Source organism: Fukomys damarensis, unplaced genomic scaffold (assembly GCF_012274545.1).
Source record: "Fukomys damarensis isolate Sample0158 unplaced genomic scaffold, DMR_v1.0_HiC HiC_scaffold_24, whole genome shotgun sequence".
NCBI classification, from domain to species: domain Eukaryota; kingdom Metazoa; phylum Chordata; class Mammalia; order Rodentia; family Bathyergidae; genus Fukomys; species Fukomys damarensis.
The window spans coordinates 5,576,714-5,593,368 of record NW_022900936.1 but is presented as its reverse complement, the minus strand read 5'-3'; the positions used below and the strand labels follow the sequence as shown (position 1 = coordinate 5,593,368).

General features: G+C 49.9%; 1 protein-coding gene across 6 annotated transcripts in view; it reads right to left on the bottom strand.

Annotated features, from left to right (window-relative positions):
- Positions 1 to 16,655, bottom strand: part of Erg (ETS transcription factor ERG) — a 213,808-nt gene that overhangs the window by 22,048 nt on the left and 175,105 nt on the right. For all 6 annotated transcript variants that reach the window (XM_010636545.3, XM_033768084.1, XM_010636547.3 and 3 more), the window contains one exon: positions 10,322 to 10,473. In XM_010636545.3, the coding sequence (XP_010634847.1) occupies positions 10,322 to 10,473 (152 nt within the window). The remainder of the gene's footprint in view (positions 1 to 10,321; positions 10,474 to 16,655) is intronic.

Sequence of the window (16,655 nt, the reverse complement as noted above, 5' to 3'; positions counted from 1 at the left end):
GTTTTTTTTTTTTTTTTTTTTTGGTGCTGGGGATTGAACTTGGGTCCTTGCATTTGTGAGGCAGGCGGCTGCACCACTGAGCTAAAGCCCCTGCCCTCCCACCCTGTAGTTCATGAGCAGACACTCTTGCCAACAGAGAGGGTCTTTGGTAGAGGGAACAAAGGTGTCCTTCTCCAACCTGTCCATGGGCATCACTCTTCCCAGGGGGCTCCGAGAACAACTGCAGGGGGCAGTCCTAGCCTCTCAGCATGCAACATGTGACTCAGGGCTCGCTGGGCCCCACTGTGCTCCCCATCCGACACCCTGCTGTCCCCTAAAGCAATGCCACCTCATGCTGGGAGGGCCTGCATCCGTCACCTCTTCGGCCACCTGCCCGGATGTCCTCACTGTAAACACCCCTGAGGGGCCTCTGGCCAAGGCGAGACTGGAGCCCCAGCCCCTGGCATGTGCCACGGCCCTCCTGAGCTCCACTGAGACTGTGATCAGTGTACCGGGGCTCAGATGTCGTGGTTTAGTCCCAAGGCACCTTTTATCTCTGTGGAGAGCTCCAGGAGTGTCTCTCATGACATCTCAGGGTACGTTTCATGCCTCTTCCCTCCCCTCAGTTATAGAGAGGGGCTCACAGGGGCCCATCAGGCCCCACCTTCTTCCCAGTGACACTAGGAGGAAGGGGAGGGGACAGCAGAATGCATCCCAGCCTGCGTGCCACTTTTGCCTATGTGCAGGTGAGGCATCGCACCTGGGGTAAGGCTCCTGCTGCCTCTGGGTGCTGTGTGGCTTAGACCCTGTCACCTAACCTATGATTCCTCTTGTTGTGCAGAAATCCAGGACCTGAGGAAAATACAGAAGGTAGAGCCCACAACCCAGAGGAGCCAAGATCTACACAGGGAGGCAGCCATGACCACAGCTCATGACACGGAGCTCACTCTGTGACACCCAAACAATGCGGAAATAGAGAGGAGCAGCAGCTGCTCCCAGCCAGGAGAAAAACAAGCACCTTCAGGAGGGTGGGGCTGAGGTTGAAGCCACAACGTTTCTGAAAGAACCAAGATTCGTTGGAACAGCTCAGCCTGTCTTCTGCCTCAGAAGCACACAGTGACTGGTATTGTTGGGGGAAAGCAAGAAATGCACAGGGGTTGTAAGGGGAGCACAGAGATACAGCAAGATAGAGACGGAGGCTGGGTCAGTCAGGGAGGGCCTTGAGAATCTTGCTAACACTTCCATCGTGAGTGGAATATTCTGGCTCATGGTTTCAGAAGGTTCAGTACATGGTTGGTTGGCTCCAAGGCAGAAGTGGCACGGCAGAGGGGCAGGGTGGAGGAAAGCGGCTCATGCCATGGCAGCAAGGAAACAGAGAGAGAAGGGAGTAGCCCAGAACAAGCCCAGCACATCCTCCCAGTGACCACTGTCAAGCAGGCCACACCTCTTGGCACCACATTCAGCCATCAACTCACCAATGCAAGAATCCACTGTTGAGAGTCGCACCCCATGACCCAGTCACCTTCCTAAAGGCTCACATCTAAACAGGAGACCTTCTCTGTCTGAACCTTCACGATTACACAGAAATGCCGGAATCGTTACAAATTGCTGATCAATCAAAAACTGTCTGAAAGTATATCAAGCACAGAAAACCCGTGATGAAAGAAAACGCTTCATTGGGAATCAGAATACTCAGGTCTGGGTCCTAAGTCCACCACAGACAGGATGTAAATGCTAACCTCTCTGGATTTAGTTTTATTCGATGAAATGTCAGAGGAATTGAAAAGTCAAAGAGTGAGAGTCAGAAATGAGAGTCCTTGGCCAAGGACAACACAGCCCAGCAGGAGAGGGTATCTGCATGCAGGACAGCGCACTGCAAACTGCTGAAGTGAAACAGACATCTTTTGTGTTAATGGCCGGGGCTGCCTCTTCCTTTAAACACAAAAGTCTGATTTATCGCATTATTCTAAGAACTTCTCGGAGGCACTTCTGTCAGAGGAGTCACTAACCACTGGAGATAAGGTGTTTTGTTTTGTGCCTCCTGCTGCCATTGTTTTTGAAACATCTGTGTTATTCTGCCTTCCACAGAAAGCCCCATAGCATGAGGAAGCGTGAGCAGGCTCCCTCTCGGTCCAAAGCCTCTTATTTTTATTATGTGGTTAATATCCCAACAGTATATGATGTCTATTTAGTAATTAAAAGTTAAAGATGCTGTCTGTGCTTGGGGGTGGGACTTGAGGTACAAACCGGGTAGGAAGAAAGTTGGCTCCTTAATTTTTCCCTGAAATAGGATTCCACGCCAGTAAGGTTTCCCTCCTGCCAGGAAAATAGTGAGGAGAGACTGAAATCAGGCAAAAGGCACTGCATTGCCACGTGAGCCACAACGGCTTGCAGGCAGACACCCATTTCAAAGGTCCCTTCAGCGAAACAAGTACACAAAAGAGTAAAACCAGAGCCAAACTGGTGATAACTTACGTATGACCTGTGCGTCACTTTTTTCTTGAATGATATCAGTGTGAAATATTGCCTCCCTGATAGAAAAGTCACCCTCAGCTATGGAAAAAGAAAGTAATAAAATAAGAGATGACCAAAGTCTATCCCAGGCCTGGTGAGATCTTTGCTTGTCAAACCGGGCGCTAGGCAGGTTGGCCAGTCTTGGTCCAAGACACTCAGAGCCTGCACAAACAGGATGGAGTGGTGGTCAGCCTCCCGGGGAGGGCTCAGCTCACACTTCCAGAGCAGGCCAGCTGGCAGGGAGCAGGGGACACTCCCCAAAGGTTTCTTCCCCCACCGACCGAAACCTACCTCAAGGAAAGCGCAACCTCCAGGCCATTTCTGACCCTTTCACCTCTCTAATGAGGGATGCTGTTCATTTATCATCTTGTTACTAACTTCAGACTTTGCCTCACTCTGACCAGTTGGTGGGGTCTGTATTACACTGGTTCTTATTATTTCTTTTTTGTGATTTTTTTTTGTCTTTTTTGAGACAGGGTGTCACCACATAGTCCTGGCTGGCCTCCAACTCCAGCGACCCTCCTGCCCCAGCCTCCCAAGTGCTGGCATTATAGGTGGGTGCCACTACTCCTGGTGGTTTTTATTATTCTGATTTATTACTTTCTTGGTGGCACAGCCCATGGTCAACTGTTGAGTATTTGTAAATGTCTCTTGTGTGCTTAACAATGCATAATCTCTAACAGTATGTGCAGAGTTCTCTAGATGATGACTGGATCACAAATGTGCATGTAATTTGGAGGTCACTGATCCATCGCTTACTGAGCAAGGCACTAAAGTGAATTTGTCTAGTTTACCTGGCAATTCTTTATACATTTGGAGGTTATATTATTAGGTATATATGAATTTATCATCACATAGTTTTCATGAATTAACTTTTCATTATCTAATGATGCTCCATTATCTCCAGTAATTTCTTCCTGAAAGGCAGATTAGATTGATCAATCTTATTACTATTTTTTTTTTTTGGTACAAGATGTTTTTGTGAACAGCACATAATTGACTTGGGTTATTAGAGGTTATCACTGTCTTCCGTGGCAACTCTGGTTTATCACATGTATTTTCCTGGTCTCCCAGACTTCAGTGCTCCTTTACTTCTCTTCTCCAAGTGTCAGATTGAACTGACCTATTTTTCTTCATTCCTTCATCTCCCTCTCTTTTTCTAATGGCTTGGCTGTGTTACATTCTTTCCTTACCTGTTCATCTTAAACAACATCCAAGTTTAGCCAGGGATTTGGCTCAGTGGTGCCACTGCCTGCCTCACAAGTGCAAGGTCCTGAGTTCAGTTCCAGATGCCCCCCTGCCAAATCTAAATTCAATCACCACCAGATTGAACACAAGGCATCTAGAATACTTCACTTCTGATTGCCCATCTCTAACCTTACACGAGAATGTCTGAAGTTTCATTTTGCCTTATTTTTCTCTCTATTTAGGAGGCTACAGTTGTTCTTTTACAACCATTTTTCTTTAGCTCTATCTTCATATTAATTAATTTTATTGCTCCAATTTCCTCCTTATCCCTAACTCTCTCCTAAGATCCACCTTGTCTTTATTAAATTTTTTTTTAATTTTTCTGAGTTAGGGGTCAGCTAGCACTCATTGTTTGTTTACAATATCTTATTTCCCCTTCAATTTGCACAATGCGTCAGGATTGTTACAGTTTCCTTTGGATTCCTATGACTTTTTTTTCTTATTCACTTAAAGATGTTGTTCTGAAGGCGCAACCGACTTTATCAGATTACCAAAAAGGTTAGTAGCAGTAAGAAAGAAAAGACCAGACCATGAGAGCCCAGTATAACTTTCTGCACCGGTTTCCCCTGGACCGACGGGAGCTTTCTTCTGCCCTCTGTTGTTCTGCTGTTGAGTTTTCCATCCTGACAACTGTCCTCCTTTTCCTCTATCTGCCATCAATGTGCTCCATCTTTGGAACCAGCCGGGGCTGGTTTATGTTTATCCTGCTCCGCCTGTATTTCCTGTACCCACAGGTCAGTCTTACTCATCCATTTTGGAGAGGTTCTATATTTGTCTCTTCCAAGATTTCACCTCCCCGGTTCTCCGAGAGCTTTCCCGGCAGAATTAACTATGGCTTTGGAGTTTCTGCTTTGGCCAGTTTGGCTGTCTGCCTGTTGGAGCTGCCACAGCAGGGGATTAAGCAGAAGCTCACGGGGCACAATCTGTGGTGTGGACGTGGCGGGTGGCACTCTGGGCTCTCGAGGTGCAACAAAGAAAGAGCAAGAAGCGTGTGGCTGGCAGCTTCTCCTCGGGCCTGGGAACTGGCTCTGGTGTCACTGGGCTGCCCATGAGACCCAGTCCTGCCTCCATGTTCTCCATGCTTAGAGGAAGACACTGGACTGAGAGGACCAAGGCTCGGGTTGGCTCCTTGTGACTCAGAGGTTCCGTCTAACTAGCACTGCTTACCTTAACTCGGTAACTCACCTGACTGCTCCCTGCCCACAGATCAAGCACACCCTGCTTTGTCTGGTGACAAGGAATGGAAAAGACACGATCGTCACCCCACAAAGCTAATCATCTAATGGCGCAGTCAGACTTATGAAGAGCTAAGGCCATAAAGACAGCGTGTGGCCACCGGGCTTGGTCGGAGGGGCCACTCCATCGCGTTCCGTCTGCTTCCCAGGGCCGGCTGGGGGTGGCTCACTCGGAGGGGTCCGCTTTGACTCCGACAGCCCAGATGTTAAGAGGCCGCACGGCGAGCACTCGGCCCACACTCAGGGTCCTACCGGACGTCTGGGGAAGCAGGCTGTGGAAACGCAGCGCCGCAACAGGAGTGGGAAAGGTGCTCAGGTCTGCGGCTTCTGTGGGCCTGTGCAGCGAATCCGGGATCCCGCTCACCAGGACCCATGCACCGCCTGCCCGTGAGACCTCCTTTTCAACCCTTTCCCCCACGGCTCTTTTCACGTCTGGTTCCAGGAAGCTCAAACCCACACCAGATCCTCACGCCTGTGCACTTCTTCTTTCATTCTTCTCCTGTCCTTTCCTTTCCTTTCTCCTCCCTCCTCCTCTCTCTCTCTCTCCCCCCCACCCCTCTCTCTGTCTTGCTATAGAGTTCAGGCTGTCCTTGAGCTCCCTCTATAACGCAGGCTGGCCACATACTCACAATCCTCCTGCCTCAGCCTCCCAAGTGCTAGGATTACAGGTGTGCAGCACTGTGCCTGTTTAGGCTTCACTCTTCCTTCACACTTCCTGGTCCTCCATGTGTTCTGCTACCTGCTTTGACGCTGATTCTGAAACGCCGTTCGGTTTACACGGAGTTGAGTCCACACGGGCTCTCGCATCCTATGTGGAGTGAGACTGTGTCGATTTTTAAAGCAGACACAGAGATGCCCCAGAGAGTGGACCACGACTCGAAATGGATCGTGGCAATGAGGAAAGATTCCACAAATTCGTTCGCCAGGGGATTAGGGGTGGCTGGGTGAACAGACTGACTCTCAGCGATGCTTTGAAGAAGGAACAGACTTTGTTAACAGAGGAAGGGAGACGGGCACGGCGGCGGCAGGTGCAGCACAGGTGGTGTGTCCAGGGGCAGCGTGTGGCAGAGGAGGCTCACAGGAAGCAGACCATGCTGGGCACCAACGAAGCTGTCCTGGACCCTCCTGTGCGTGTTAATCTCTGTCCCCGACGTCTGGACGTTTATCTGAGTATCAGATAAGACACAATCCAAGAGGTCTCCGTCCTGAGTGTTCTGGGACTGTAAATCTCACAAGGGCTGTGACCGGTGTTGCTGGAACGTAGCAAGTGCTCCGTGAATGATGGCAGGAACGCAGGATGGGTGAACGCAGCTACCCTGCTAGGACTGCTGAGTCTTCCAACGGCTTGTGCTTGCAGTGGCTTGTGTTTAAAAATACAAGGGCAAAGTTTAAAGAAAAGAAGGACATTTGAAAAGCAGTGCTTATTTTAGGGGATAAAACACAGGAATAGGAAAATAATCTTTCAAAATGCCATAAGCAGCTAAAGCCCGAGGCCCTATTGCAACCGGTCAGCATTTGGCAACTTGAACAAGCAGCAGTGGAGACGGTCTTCCTCTTAGCTGGTCTGGCCGTAGCACAGCCCAGGGGCAGCTCCAGGATCTCAGAGGCACATGGCAAGCACGGAGGCTCCCCCAGCACCCCAAGGATGCCGCGCTCCACGGCAGACGTCCACGAGACAGCATGACACAGCACGACACGTGGGGTGTTTGGGGCACACTGGCCCGCTCTCCCCAGACACTGAGCGAGGCCGCACCCTGGGGAGGCCCAGCTGGAGACCCCTGGGAAGGGGCCTCTCAGCTCCACCGCCAGCTTCAGCTATTGGCAGGGGCACAGAAGAGCAGACACAACCTGGTGCTGGGCACAATGCCATCTGTCACCACGGAGCTCCACGCCCGCGCCAGCTCTGAAACTGCGGGATTACGCTCGGCGCAAGCTGGGGACCTGAACGATCACCCTGCTTTTCACTTGTAGTGCGGTGCTTAATAAATCTCACGAGCTGGCAATTCTGGGGTACAGAGTAGGCTTGGGGTGGGATGATTTTGCCCAACTGTGGCTAAGCCCAAGGTTCTGAGCGTGTTTCACTACACAGGCTGTGCTTCCCGGCACGGTCAGCAGGGGAGGTGTTGTGCTAAGTAACTTTGTCACTTCCGATAGCTTCACCTCTAAATGGGCTTCTCAGGGCGAAAGCCCAGAGCAAGTCAAAGGCCTGCTGCATTTGGGCAGCACTTCGCACCTTTAAGATGGGCGTGATGTACATCTCACTGCTGCTTTCGTCCTCTGTTACGTTCCTTCTGTAGTTCGTGTTTTTACCAATTTGCTTTAAAGTTGTTTCTACCTCGGGCCTTTGTGTAATATTTCTGCGACTTTCTTAAATTCATTTGGCACCAGGAGGGCAGCGTATCTCAGATGATGGTGCGTATTGATTCATGAGGGAAGGTTTATTGGTTTCTTCCTGGCTCTTGAGTTAACGGAAGAGTGAGTCTCAACACCAAAGAGAATCGCTTCTCAGAACCGAGTTCCAAGTCTGGACCCCCACACAAACCCGACGACACACCCAAGACCTCTTTTGTTACCACTCAGTTCACAAACCAATTCCCGGCCATGTCCGTCGACTGTTTTGATGTCTAGGACAAGAATGTCCACGTGGAGCCAGGGGCTGGGGGCAGTGCCCAGGGAGAGTTAGTGGTTTCATGGGCATCTCATTGGCCGTCTCTACAATTTCCATTCTGGGTGCCAAGCTATGCGTCTGAGGAGTAGTGGCTGGGCAAGGTGGGTCAGAACCCAGTCTGGAGAATGGAGTGGGCACAGAGCACTCCACACCCCAATACGTCTGGCGTCAGAACTGAAGGGACCGGTGTGGCAACCAATGGCACTGCCTGGGGTCTGCCACTGTGTGACGCTGGAGACTGTCCATGTTGTGCAACGGAGCCCCACACGTGTGTGTGTGTGTGTGTGTGTGTGTGTGTGTGCACAGAGCTGAGGCTCGACCAACAGCTGCAAGACTCACAACTTGCAAAATCAGCCTGTTAACTGAATAACTGCCCGTCTTGGCATGAAGCAACCAGAGGCCAGAGGCAAGAGGGGCAGACAGAGGACTTGGCTCCAGGGGTGGAGGCAGAAGCTGCCCTCACACCAAACCCAACAGGAGCCCAGGCAGCACTGGTCCACGCGGCCAACCAGCTTTTACTGAGCACCTACTATGGACAGGAAGTCCCCACACTCCGACTTGACTGAAGGGGCCGTTGGCCTCAGTGAACATTTATCTCACCCCTCTTTTCTGAAAACTTGTGTAGAAAGACTCAGCTGGCTGCACAGAAAACTGGAACCAATGACATCCCAGCACGAGGACGACAGAGCAGAAAGACAAGCCCCACGTGGGCATCCGCTCCTACCTGTGATCTACCAGGCGCGAGAGGAGCCCTCCCGCCATAGCTCATGACCAAGCCTGTGCTGCCTCCGGCAAGACAGGATGCTTATCCGGTGGAAGGCAAAGCGGGTGTTGGCTAGAGGCTGCTCTGGTGCCTCTACTTCCTCGCCTGTGTCCAGCCAGTGTCCGGAACACCAGCCACCTCACTCGCCTGGCCCTGCTCCTCCATGCCCTCCAGCTTGGGTTTAGGTGCCACTCATCAGGAAAGGGACCTGGGTCATTGTGTTTCCATCCTTTCCGCCCAGGAGGAGGCTGTACCCCCACACCAGGCACAGTGGCGGGTGTGTCAGACTCTTGTGCGCATGGCTGTGAGCAAACCAAACGGAGGGCCTCTGTCCACTGCCACATCATGAGGGGACCTCATACAACTGTCTCCCATGGAAGTCTCCCTCACGCCTCGGAGTCAGGCTGAGCCGGAGCGGGATGACTTCCCCCACGCTGCATCCAAGCAGCTCCAGGCGGTTGGCTGAGAGCCACACGGAAGCAAACCCAAGGGGAAACCGAGTGTGATGTTTTGTTTAGTGCTGCGCACTCTGAGCTGCCCCGTGTGGAAAGTGACAGAGACCCACAGTGCGTGACCACTGTGGTCACAAAGGAGGGGATATGCATTTCCCAGAGGCGATTCCAGGAGCCCCAGGATGAGGGGAAACAGAGCTGTGTGTGTGTGTGCATGCATGTGTGTGTGTGTGTGTGTGTGACCCACGACATCTCCTAGCCCTGACAGTGGGGAGTCCCTAGTGCAGGGGGTGCACCCAACACCCTGTTAGGGTTTTCTCCATGCCTATGGCACCTGGAGGAGGAGCTTCGGGACAAGAGCACAGGGCAACTTCTACATCAACATGTCAAACACAGGAACCTAGGACAGGCGGACTGTGTGTCACTGGCGAGGCAGGGAGCAACTCCAGCGGGGGAGGTGGGGACAGCACCCTAGCGCCCCCCCAGCAATGTGTGCACAAAGCCAATGAGGACAGGGATGTGGGTGGCCACAGTCAGGATTGCTGACCACAGGCCCAGATGCTGGGGTGGTGGGGACGAGGGAGGGAGGGGTGCAAACCTGGCCTCCAGCTTCCCTCAGGGTCACGTCTCTCAGCAGGACAATGGGGTCAGGGTACTGGGTCCCCAGAGTGGCATGAGACAAGGCTCTAACACTGCCCCACACAGTGAAAGTGCTGAATGTGTGACTGGCTTAGTTTTACGTGACACACATCCTACTGTAAGCCATTCTTTCTATTACCTTTAGCTTCTCTAAATAAATAAGTTCTGGGCATTACCCTCAAATTCAAGAGGGCCATTTCTTTGTGCTGAATTTGAATAACTACCAGGAAAGAGAATTACCCTGATTATATAATCTGCATCTCACGCCAGTGATAACTGGAATTCTTGGTCTTTAAGAAAATGTGAGCGAACAATATACAGCTTCCAACTTCTCATTTTCTGGGTAAGAAAAGGTGAAGAACAAACAGGCCTGCCACCCATTACAATGAGCATCTCACAAAAGACAGGATATTTATCACCAAAGAGTCTCAGATCAAAGGCAGTTCCTCCATGGAAAGTTCACAGTTCAGGGACATAGGCTCGTATGCAGACAGACACAAATGTGCACATATGTGTTAGCAGGCACGCATGTTTGCCGGACATCCCCTCCCATCTCTCCCTCCCCCCTTTCTCTCCATTTGTGTTGATTCTCATCTGTCCGAATAAAAGATTGGGAGAACCTACAACAGGTGCGTGTGTGTGTGTGTGTGTGTGTGTGTGTGTGTGTTCTTCTTGTCTGGGGGAAAACCAGTAAACACACCTGGGTCATCCTAGGCAGACAAACTCGTGCTGGCTTCTGGTCACGGCACCAGTGGGGACACCTGAGGTGTGGCCAGGCCAGCCAGCCAGCCCACCCCCACAGGGGACACAGGGGACCTCTGACCTGCGGGCACGATCACCCTGCGCTCGTTGGTGGTCATGTTGGGGGGCGGCATGTGCTTCTCCTCCATGTAGCTGCTGTAGTTCATCCCCACTGTGTCCGGGCTGCCCACCATCTTCCCGACTTTGGCCACGCCGCATTCGTCGGGGGAGTTCCTGCAGGAAGAGGAGGAGAGAATCCTTCCATTATCACTGTGGCCAAGGAGTGTGGCGCTGGGGTCTTGTGGTACCCGGAGAGCTAGGGGAGGGCAGGGGGGAGAGACCCAGGCAGAAGCGGGGAGCCGAGAGGCGGGCATAGCACAGAAACATCCTCTCTCTGTAACTCCCCAGAACTCAGGTGGAGGCCTGAGCACCCAGTGTGACGGCTTTAGGAGGCGGGGGTTTTGGGGGTGAAGGGAGGGTGAGGTCACACAGGTGAGCCCTGGGATGGCACTAGTGCCCTGAGAAGAAGAGGATGATAACAGAGTGCTGGGCTCTGTCTGTCCACCATGCGACCCGGCCTTCTGCAGCCCCGGGACAGAGACCTGGCCAGTCTCCACCCCGCTGGCACTTTGATCTCGGATTCAGGCATAAATTTGTGACATTTCAGCCCTGTCTATGAGGTCTGGCTGCTTGGAAGTAGCACAGAGTGCCACAAGCCAGCTCTTTTGAGCTGTCTGCAGCCACTTCCTGGGGATCCGTGGAGGGAACACTGAGCTGCCATGCTCTCCCTGGGTGACAGGAAACAGATGCGGCCTGCAAGTTGGCATTTCACCAGGGACGCCCACGGCTCCACAAGGTTTACCCTTGAGACCTCAGGGTGAAACCCTGGTGCTGGATCTCACATCCCTGCAGCCAATCTCAGGGTCAGCAGCTTTGAAGGGTCCCAGTGACAGCTGGGGTGGGGACAGCTGGGAGAAGCAGCAAGTGTCCCCAGTGTCTCTTGTGGCCACTGTGAACCCCAGTGGCTGTGAGGGAAAGGAAGAGAAAGTAGCTGAGTGAAGTCAGCTGCTGGTCTCAGGAAGACCCAGGGCCACCCTTACTTAGTAAGGCATCACCATAAAGACAGACAGGACTTTCTGAAAAAGGAAGAAAGGAAGACTTTTTTTATAGGCAAGAATTGAAAACTGTGGGATATGGTGAGATCAGATTTAATAGAGAAATAAGGAATCTAGCTTAACCATGAAACAAAGAAATATGTTGATGTCTTACTAAATGGTAACCCACCGGTGGTCAGCCCACAGGTGGGGAGCCCTGGCCATCATGGCACAGGGCTGTTCATACTGCAGTTCTGTCTTCTAAGGTGCAGTTCCGGAAGTCCCTCTCAAGCTGTCCCACCACACGCTTTTCCACCTTCTTGCAATCCATGAACCGTTACTTCCTCTGGGTTTCAGATTCCCATCCCAGTGTTTAAGGCTGGAGGTTCGGCTCCAAAGAACCCTTGTTTGTGTCCTGCGTTGGTGTCAGTCAGAGGCGCTGCAGCAAACCTGAATTGCAGAGGTACAGGCATGGTGCGGGCTTGACATTTGAGTCTGAGAAGGTCGAAGCCATCAGAGGCAAGAGGCCATTCCCTGGAGGCGGGGCAGCCACAGCTGAAGTGGGGCAGAAAAGGTGATGGCAGGAGCGTGGACAGGAAGGGCCAATGGGGTTTTCGGTGTCCCTCTGGAAAGAGTTTTTCAGTATCTGTGCTGCGGTTTTGGTCTGAAATGCATCCCAAAAGCTCATGCGCAGAAGGTTTGGTCCCCAGGGCAGCAGAGAAGATGCTTTGAGAAAGGGGTTGGGCCATGTGGACTCTGACTTACCGATGGAGAGAGAAGGGGTCCTCAGGACATGCATTTGAGGGTCACATTTTGTCCCTAGCTCTTCCTCCCTCTTGCTCTCTCTTTGCTTCCCGGCTCTACCATGGCTCCCTGCCATGATGCTGACTCACCACTGGTCTAGGAACCACGAAGGTCAGGGGCCATTGAAACCTCTGAGCCCAAAGAAACCCTCTGCCCATTAAGTTGATTTCTCAGGTATTCTGTCAAAGGGATGGAAAGCCGGCAAGCACAGTCTGGGAACCCTGAAATCCAAGCTCACTTGCAAACATGCCTAGGGCTTAGTCAGGGATCTTGGAGTTGACATCCAGGAGGAGACAGCTTCCAGCTGAGGATGGAGGTCGAAGCTAGGGTTGCTCAGGACTGAGGTCCCCCCGGGGTGTTCACCTACACAATTGCATGAAGCATCCCCACAGCCAAGCTAATACGAAGGTGATTTAAAAACCCTAGCAGTCTGAGTTCCCATGGAGTAGATCCTGGATGTCCCCACATCAGCATTATTTCCTCCTGATGCTATTTTTCTTGGCTTCAAACATGTATCTGTAAAAGAGCCATCCTAATATCAAAACACAGGGTATCTTCACTTGAGTCTTGGTTTCCTATTCCCTTGGAAAATTCCATGACTGGAGTAAAGTGTGTAAGTTCTGATGCATTTGTCTCAAGGGGAGAAGTTACTAGGAAACAGAAGCAAGGGGAATTTGGTTTTATAGGAAAATGATTTTAGATGATAGATGGTTCCAAGGGTTGGTGGAAACAGCCCTAAGGTCTACATGTGGCCATTCACTCACTCATTTAGGCAATTTTTATCAAGTGCTTGCTATAACAAGGCACATCACAGAATTATAAAAATAGAAGACATTGTGGGTTATAGCTTTCTCTTATTTTCCTTTAATTCTTCATAATTTAACTTCCATATCAGAGGTCAAGAACTTTATGCATGGATTACAGGAGTTTTCCAATGGCATGAAAATAGATCCTTTATCAATCTGGATTATGCCAGATTGCTTTCCAAAGATATTTAAAATAGGGGCAATGTTTAGTAAACTTACTTGGCTTTCATCATAACCAAACACAATTTATCTCTTTAAGTTTTCCTATTCCAGCTTTGACTATAGAAAATAGAAAAACAAGATCATGAGACTCCATTAGCAAAATGTGCATTTTTAAGGCAGTGAAAATATACATATAATCATTCTTTCCCATTAAGTTTAGCTTTAGCTCCTGATCCAGACATAATGAAGCCACAGTACTGATCATTCCAAATGCATTTTTTAATGACTTTAAGGAAACTAACCCTAAAGAAGAAAGGGTCATGCTCCAGGGTCATTGGCACCTGTACCTTAAACTGGCATTCAATAAATATCTTTTCAATAAACCTGGATTGTTCTCATTTCCATTTCCCCCGTCAGTTCCCTGGGGAAAGAGTTGCATAACAAATGTGGCCCCTGCCTGGCAGTGAGCAACACTTGTGGGGTCCCTGTGACAGGGCTGCTGGGGTCTGTGCTCCCCACAGAGGTAGGAACCAAGGGCACAGGAGGTAAGGGAGAATTTAGATGTAAATAAGAAAAGGGACAACTGCTGCACAAGAAAGGCGAGTTTCAGAGGCATTTGTTTACAGACTGCTTTATGTCAGAAAAAGAAATCCTATCACGGTCCATAGAATTTGAGAAACGTTGGTTGAAAAGCTTCACTGTAAATAGTCTCAGCTCTTTGCCCAGATGTGACGAGAATGGATCTACCCTGCAAAAATCTGTCCCTTGCTTCTGGCCCTCCAGCTACCTTCATCGTGAATTCCAGGTGTGCACAGCACCAGGAAGGAACTTCCAAGGACAGCTTGGATTCCTCCTGCACAGGCACCGCGGACAATGTAGGGCTATCCACCTGTGGACTATTCAAACAGGATGAGGATGTCGGTGTCCAACACATTGCTTTTAACATGATGTAGCAAATAGCATTCCATCACCCCTGCGTTCTCAGTACCTACACATGTGATGCAGCACTTCCTGTGGAAACTCTGAGACCATTCACTCCTTGCTTGGCAAAAGGGTAATCACTGATGACTGAAATGTGCCTGTCACAGTTTAGGATATAAATTTCCTTACTAGCAGATAAGCATGGTTCAAGATATCATTCTCAAAGACACTTTCCTTTAAGGATATACAAAAATCTTCATATCTTAACCACCTTCTCGAACCCACATTTCCGGTCCAGGTTCTATTTTGACCCACTGAATGCCAATGTGGACAACCCCAGATAATACATGGCATCAGCTGGAAGCACAGGAGCTGGGAAGACAGTGCCCTCCTCTCTCACAGCAGGGGAATTTCCATAATGGGTGGGGCCACCTAAGTGGGGAAGGCTGGCTCAGAATAAAAACTTTTAAGAATGGACAATGGTCAGGACACCACAAAGATGGCTTCCTCTCTACCCAAGTCCCTCCCAACCTGCTCACAGCCACACAACTTGAGAAATTTAGCTTCTGCGACAATCTCACACTTTCCCATGGCCAACGCTGTGGTCACTATAAAAAGTAAAGAAATGGTACAGAAAGATTAGTAAATCGCAATGAAGGAGGTGGCATGCTGGTGAGCTTCTACTGATAACTGCAGATCTATGCCCAGTGGAGCTGGCCTGTTGAGAGTCAAATCTATAATCACCCTCATATAGCAGCTGGAGGTAGAGCTGGTGATTTGAGGTCATGAGCACTGACTTCTTAAAACACATTAGTATCCTGAATTGATGGTGAGAAAAAACATAGCAAAGCATATCCCATAAACTGAACTTCTCACTCAATATAAATTTAGGTAAGAAGTTAGACATCTTGCTTGATGTGGTGGGTGCTCATAGAGCTAAATAAGGAAAGAGTTGGAAGAAACCCTGTTCCTTAGGCCCAGGAAGCTGCCTGGATAGACAGGTGTTTACTGACATTAACTGTCCCTAGGCAGGCACCTCCCAGGGGTCCTCCGCAATTCTGGAGCTCCATGTATGTGTATGTGAGATGGTTTTGAATACAGTTCATTGTCCTGCTTGTTCTCAAACCATGTCGAGTTTGAAGTGGATTATAAAATTGTGCATCTTGCCCATTAAATGGAGACTGGATAAAGAAAATACGGGTTTTTAAAAACAAAATGGAGTACTACTCAGCCATAAAGAATGACAAATTAGAGACATTTGTAGCTAAATGAATGCACATTGAGGCAGTATGCTTAAGTGAAATAAATAAGGCACACACGTGTAAATACTGAATAGCTTCTCTGGTGTGAGAAACTGAAAGTATAAATAAGGACTAAAATGTATAATAGATACTGTGAAATAGAAAGTAAAGGTACAAAGAGGAAAGGGAACTGGGAGGGGTAGGAGAAAGGAAAGAAGGGAATGGAATTAATGTGAGAAAATGAAAAAAATTGAAACAAAATCTTTGTAAATAGGGAGGGGTGGAGGGGGTGAAGGGAGGGCAGGGGAATGAGGAAAAATAAGAACCAAGATGGATCATGTAAAGGTGAAAATTTTCAATGATGAATGTCATATTGTATACCTTAAATGTACGAAAAAAATTAATTTAAAAAAATGCACACAAGACAATGATAACATAAATAATTGAGAGAATATAAATGCAAGGCAGAAAAGCAATCCATCCACTGGAGGGCATCAGACCAAGAAGAGAAGGGTTCATGTGTGTGAAAGCAACTTCTCATGTGGATTTGCCACATAGTTTGTTGGCCAAGAACTTGGACCTAGAGAAGAGTTAGCAACAGGAAAACACCTGTTGGCCCAGGCAGCTTCGGGGGGCTTGGGACAGGGTTTCTTGTACCTTTCTCATCATGCAGTTCCACAAGCACCCAGTGTGCCTGGAAGCTTGTCTACCTTCTCATCTTAAATTTAGTAAAGTTTCCAAGGCACGTGGCATGCTTTGTCGTGTCCTTCTACCATTAATTCAAAACTAGGTGCCCGGTGCTCTTATGAATTCAATTCATCCCTACAACTCCACGGGATAAATACAGCCAAGTGCTGCACAGGGAGGCTTCCATCAGTGACAAACAGCACGTAGGCTGTGGTGGTCTCGTTAGACCACATCATCCCGGAGCCAGTGTCGTCAGTATAAGTGAATTCCGTGATGTCTGAGCCATGACGAACTCACCCAAGGACACCAGGCTGGGACCGTGCGTTACTGTACTACTGGCCAGCCGTGGTTGTGCAGGTGAAGAGGAGAGAGGCTGGTAGCTTCTCTGAGGTCACACACACAGAGGCGGAAGAATGGGGGTTGCAACTCACACCCTTGAGCTCTACACGGTGTGCCTCGCTGGGGGCCCCTCATGAGGAGTCTCCTTCACAGACATGAGACATAACTGCCTGGGCCCTGAGAAGAACCCACTTCCTCTTTAACGGGTTTTCTCAGTAGAAGATTCTTGAGCAGTCTTGACGACAGTCACAGAGGATGGGACAGGAGAGGAGGGGAAAGGACAGGAAGGGAGGGCAGGAGAGGAGTAGAAAAGGAGCGGGGAGAGAGGAGGAAGGGAGGACAGGAGAGGGGAAGGGGAGGGG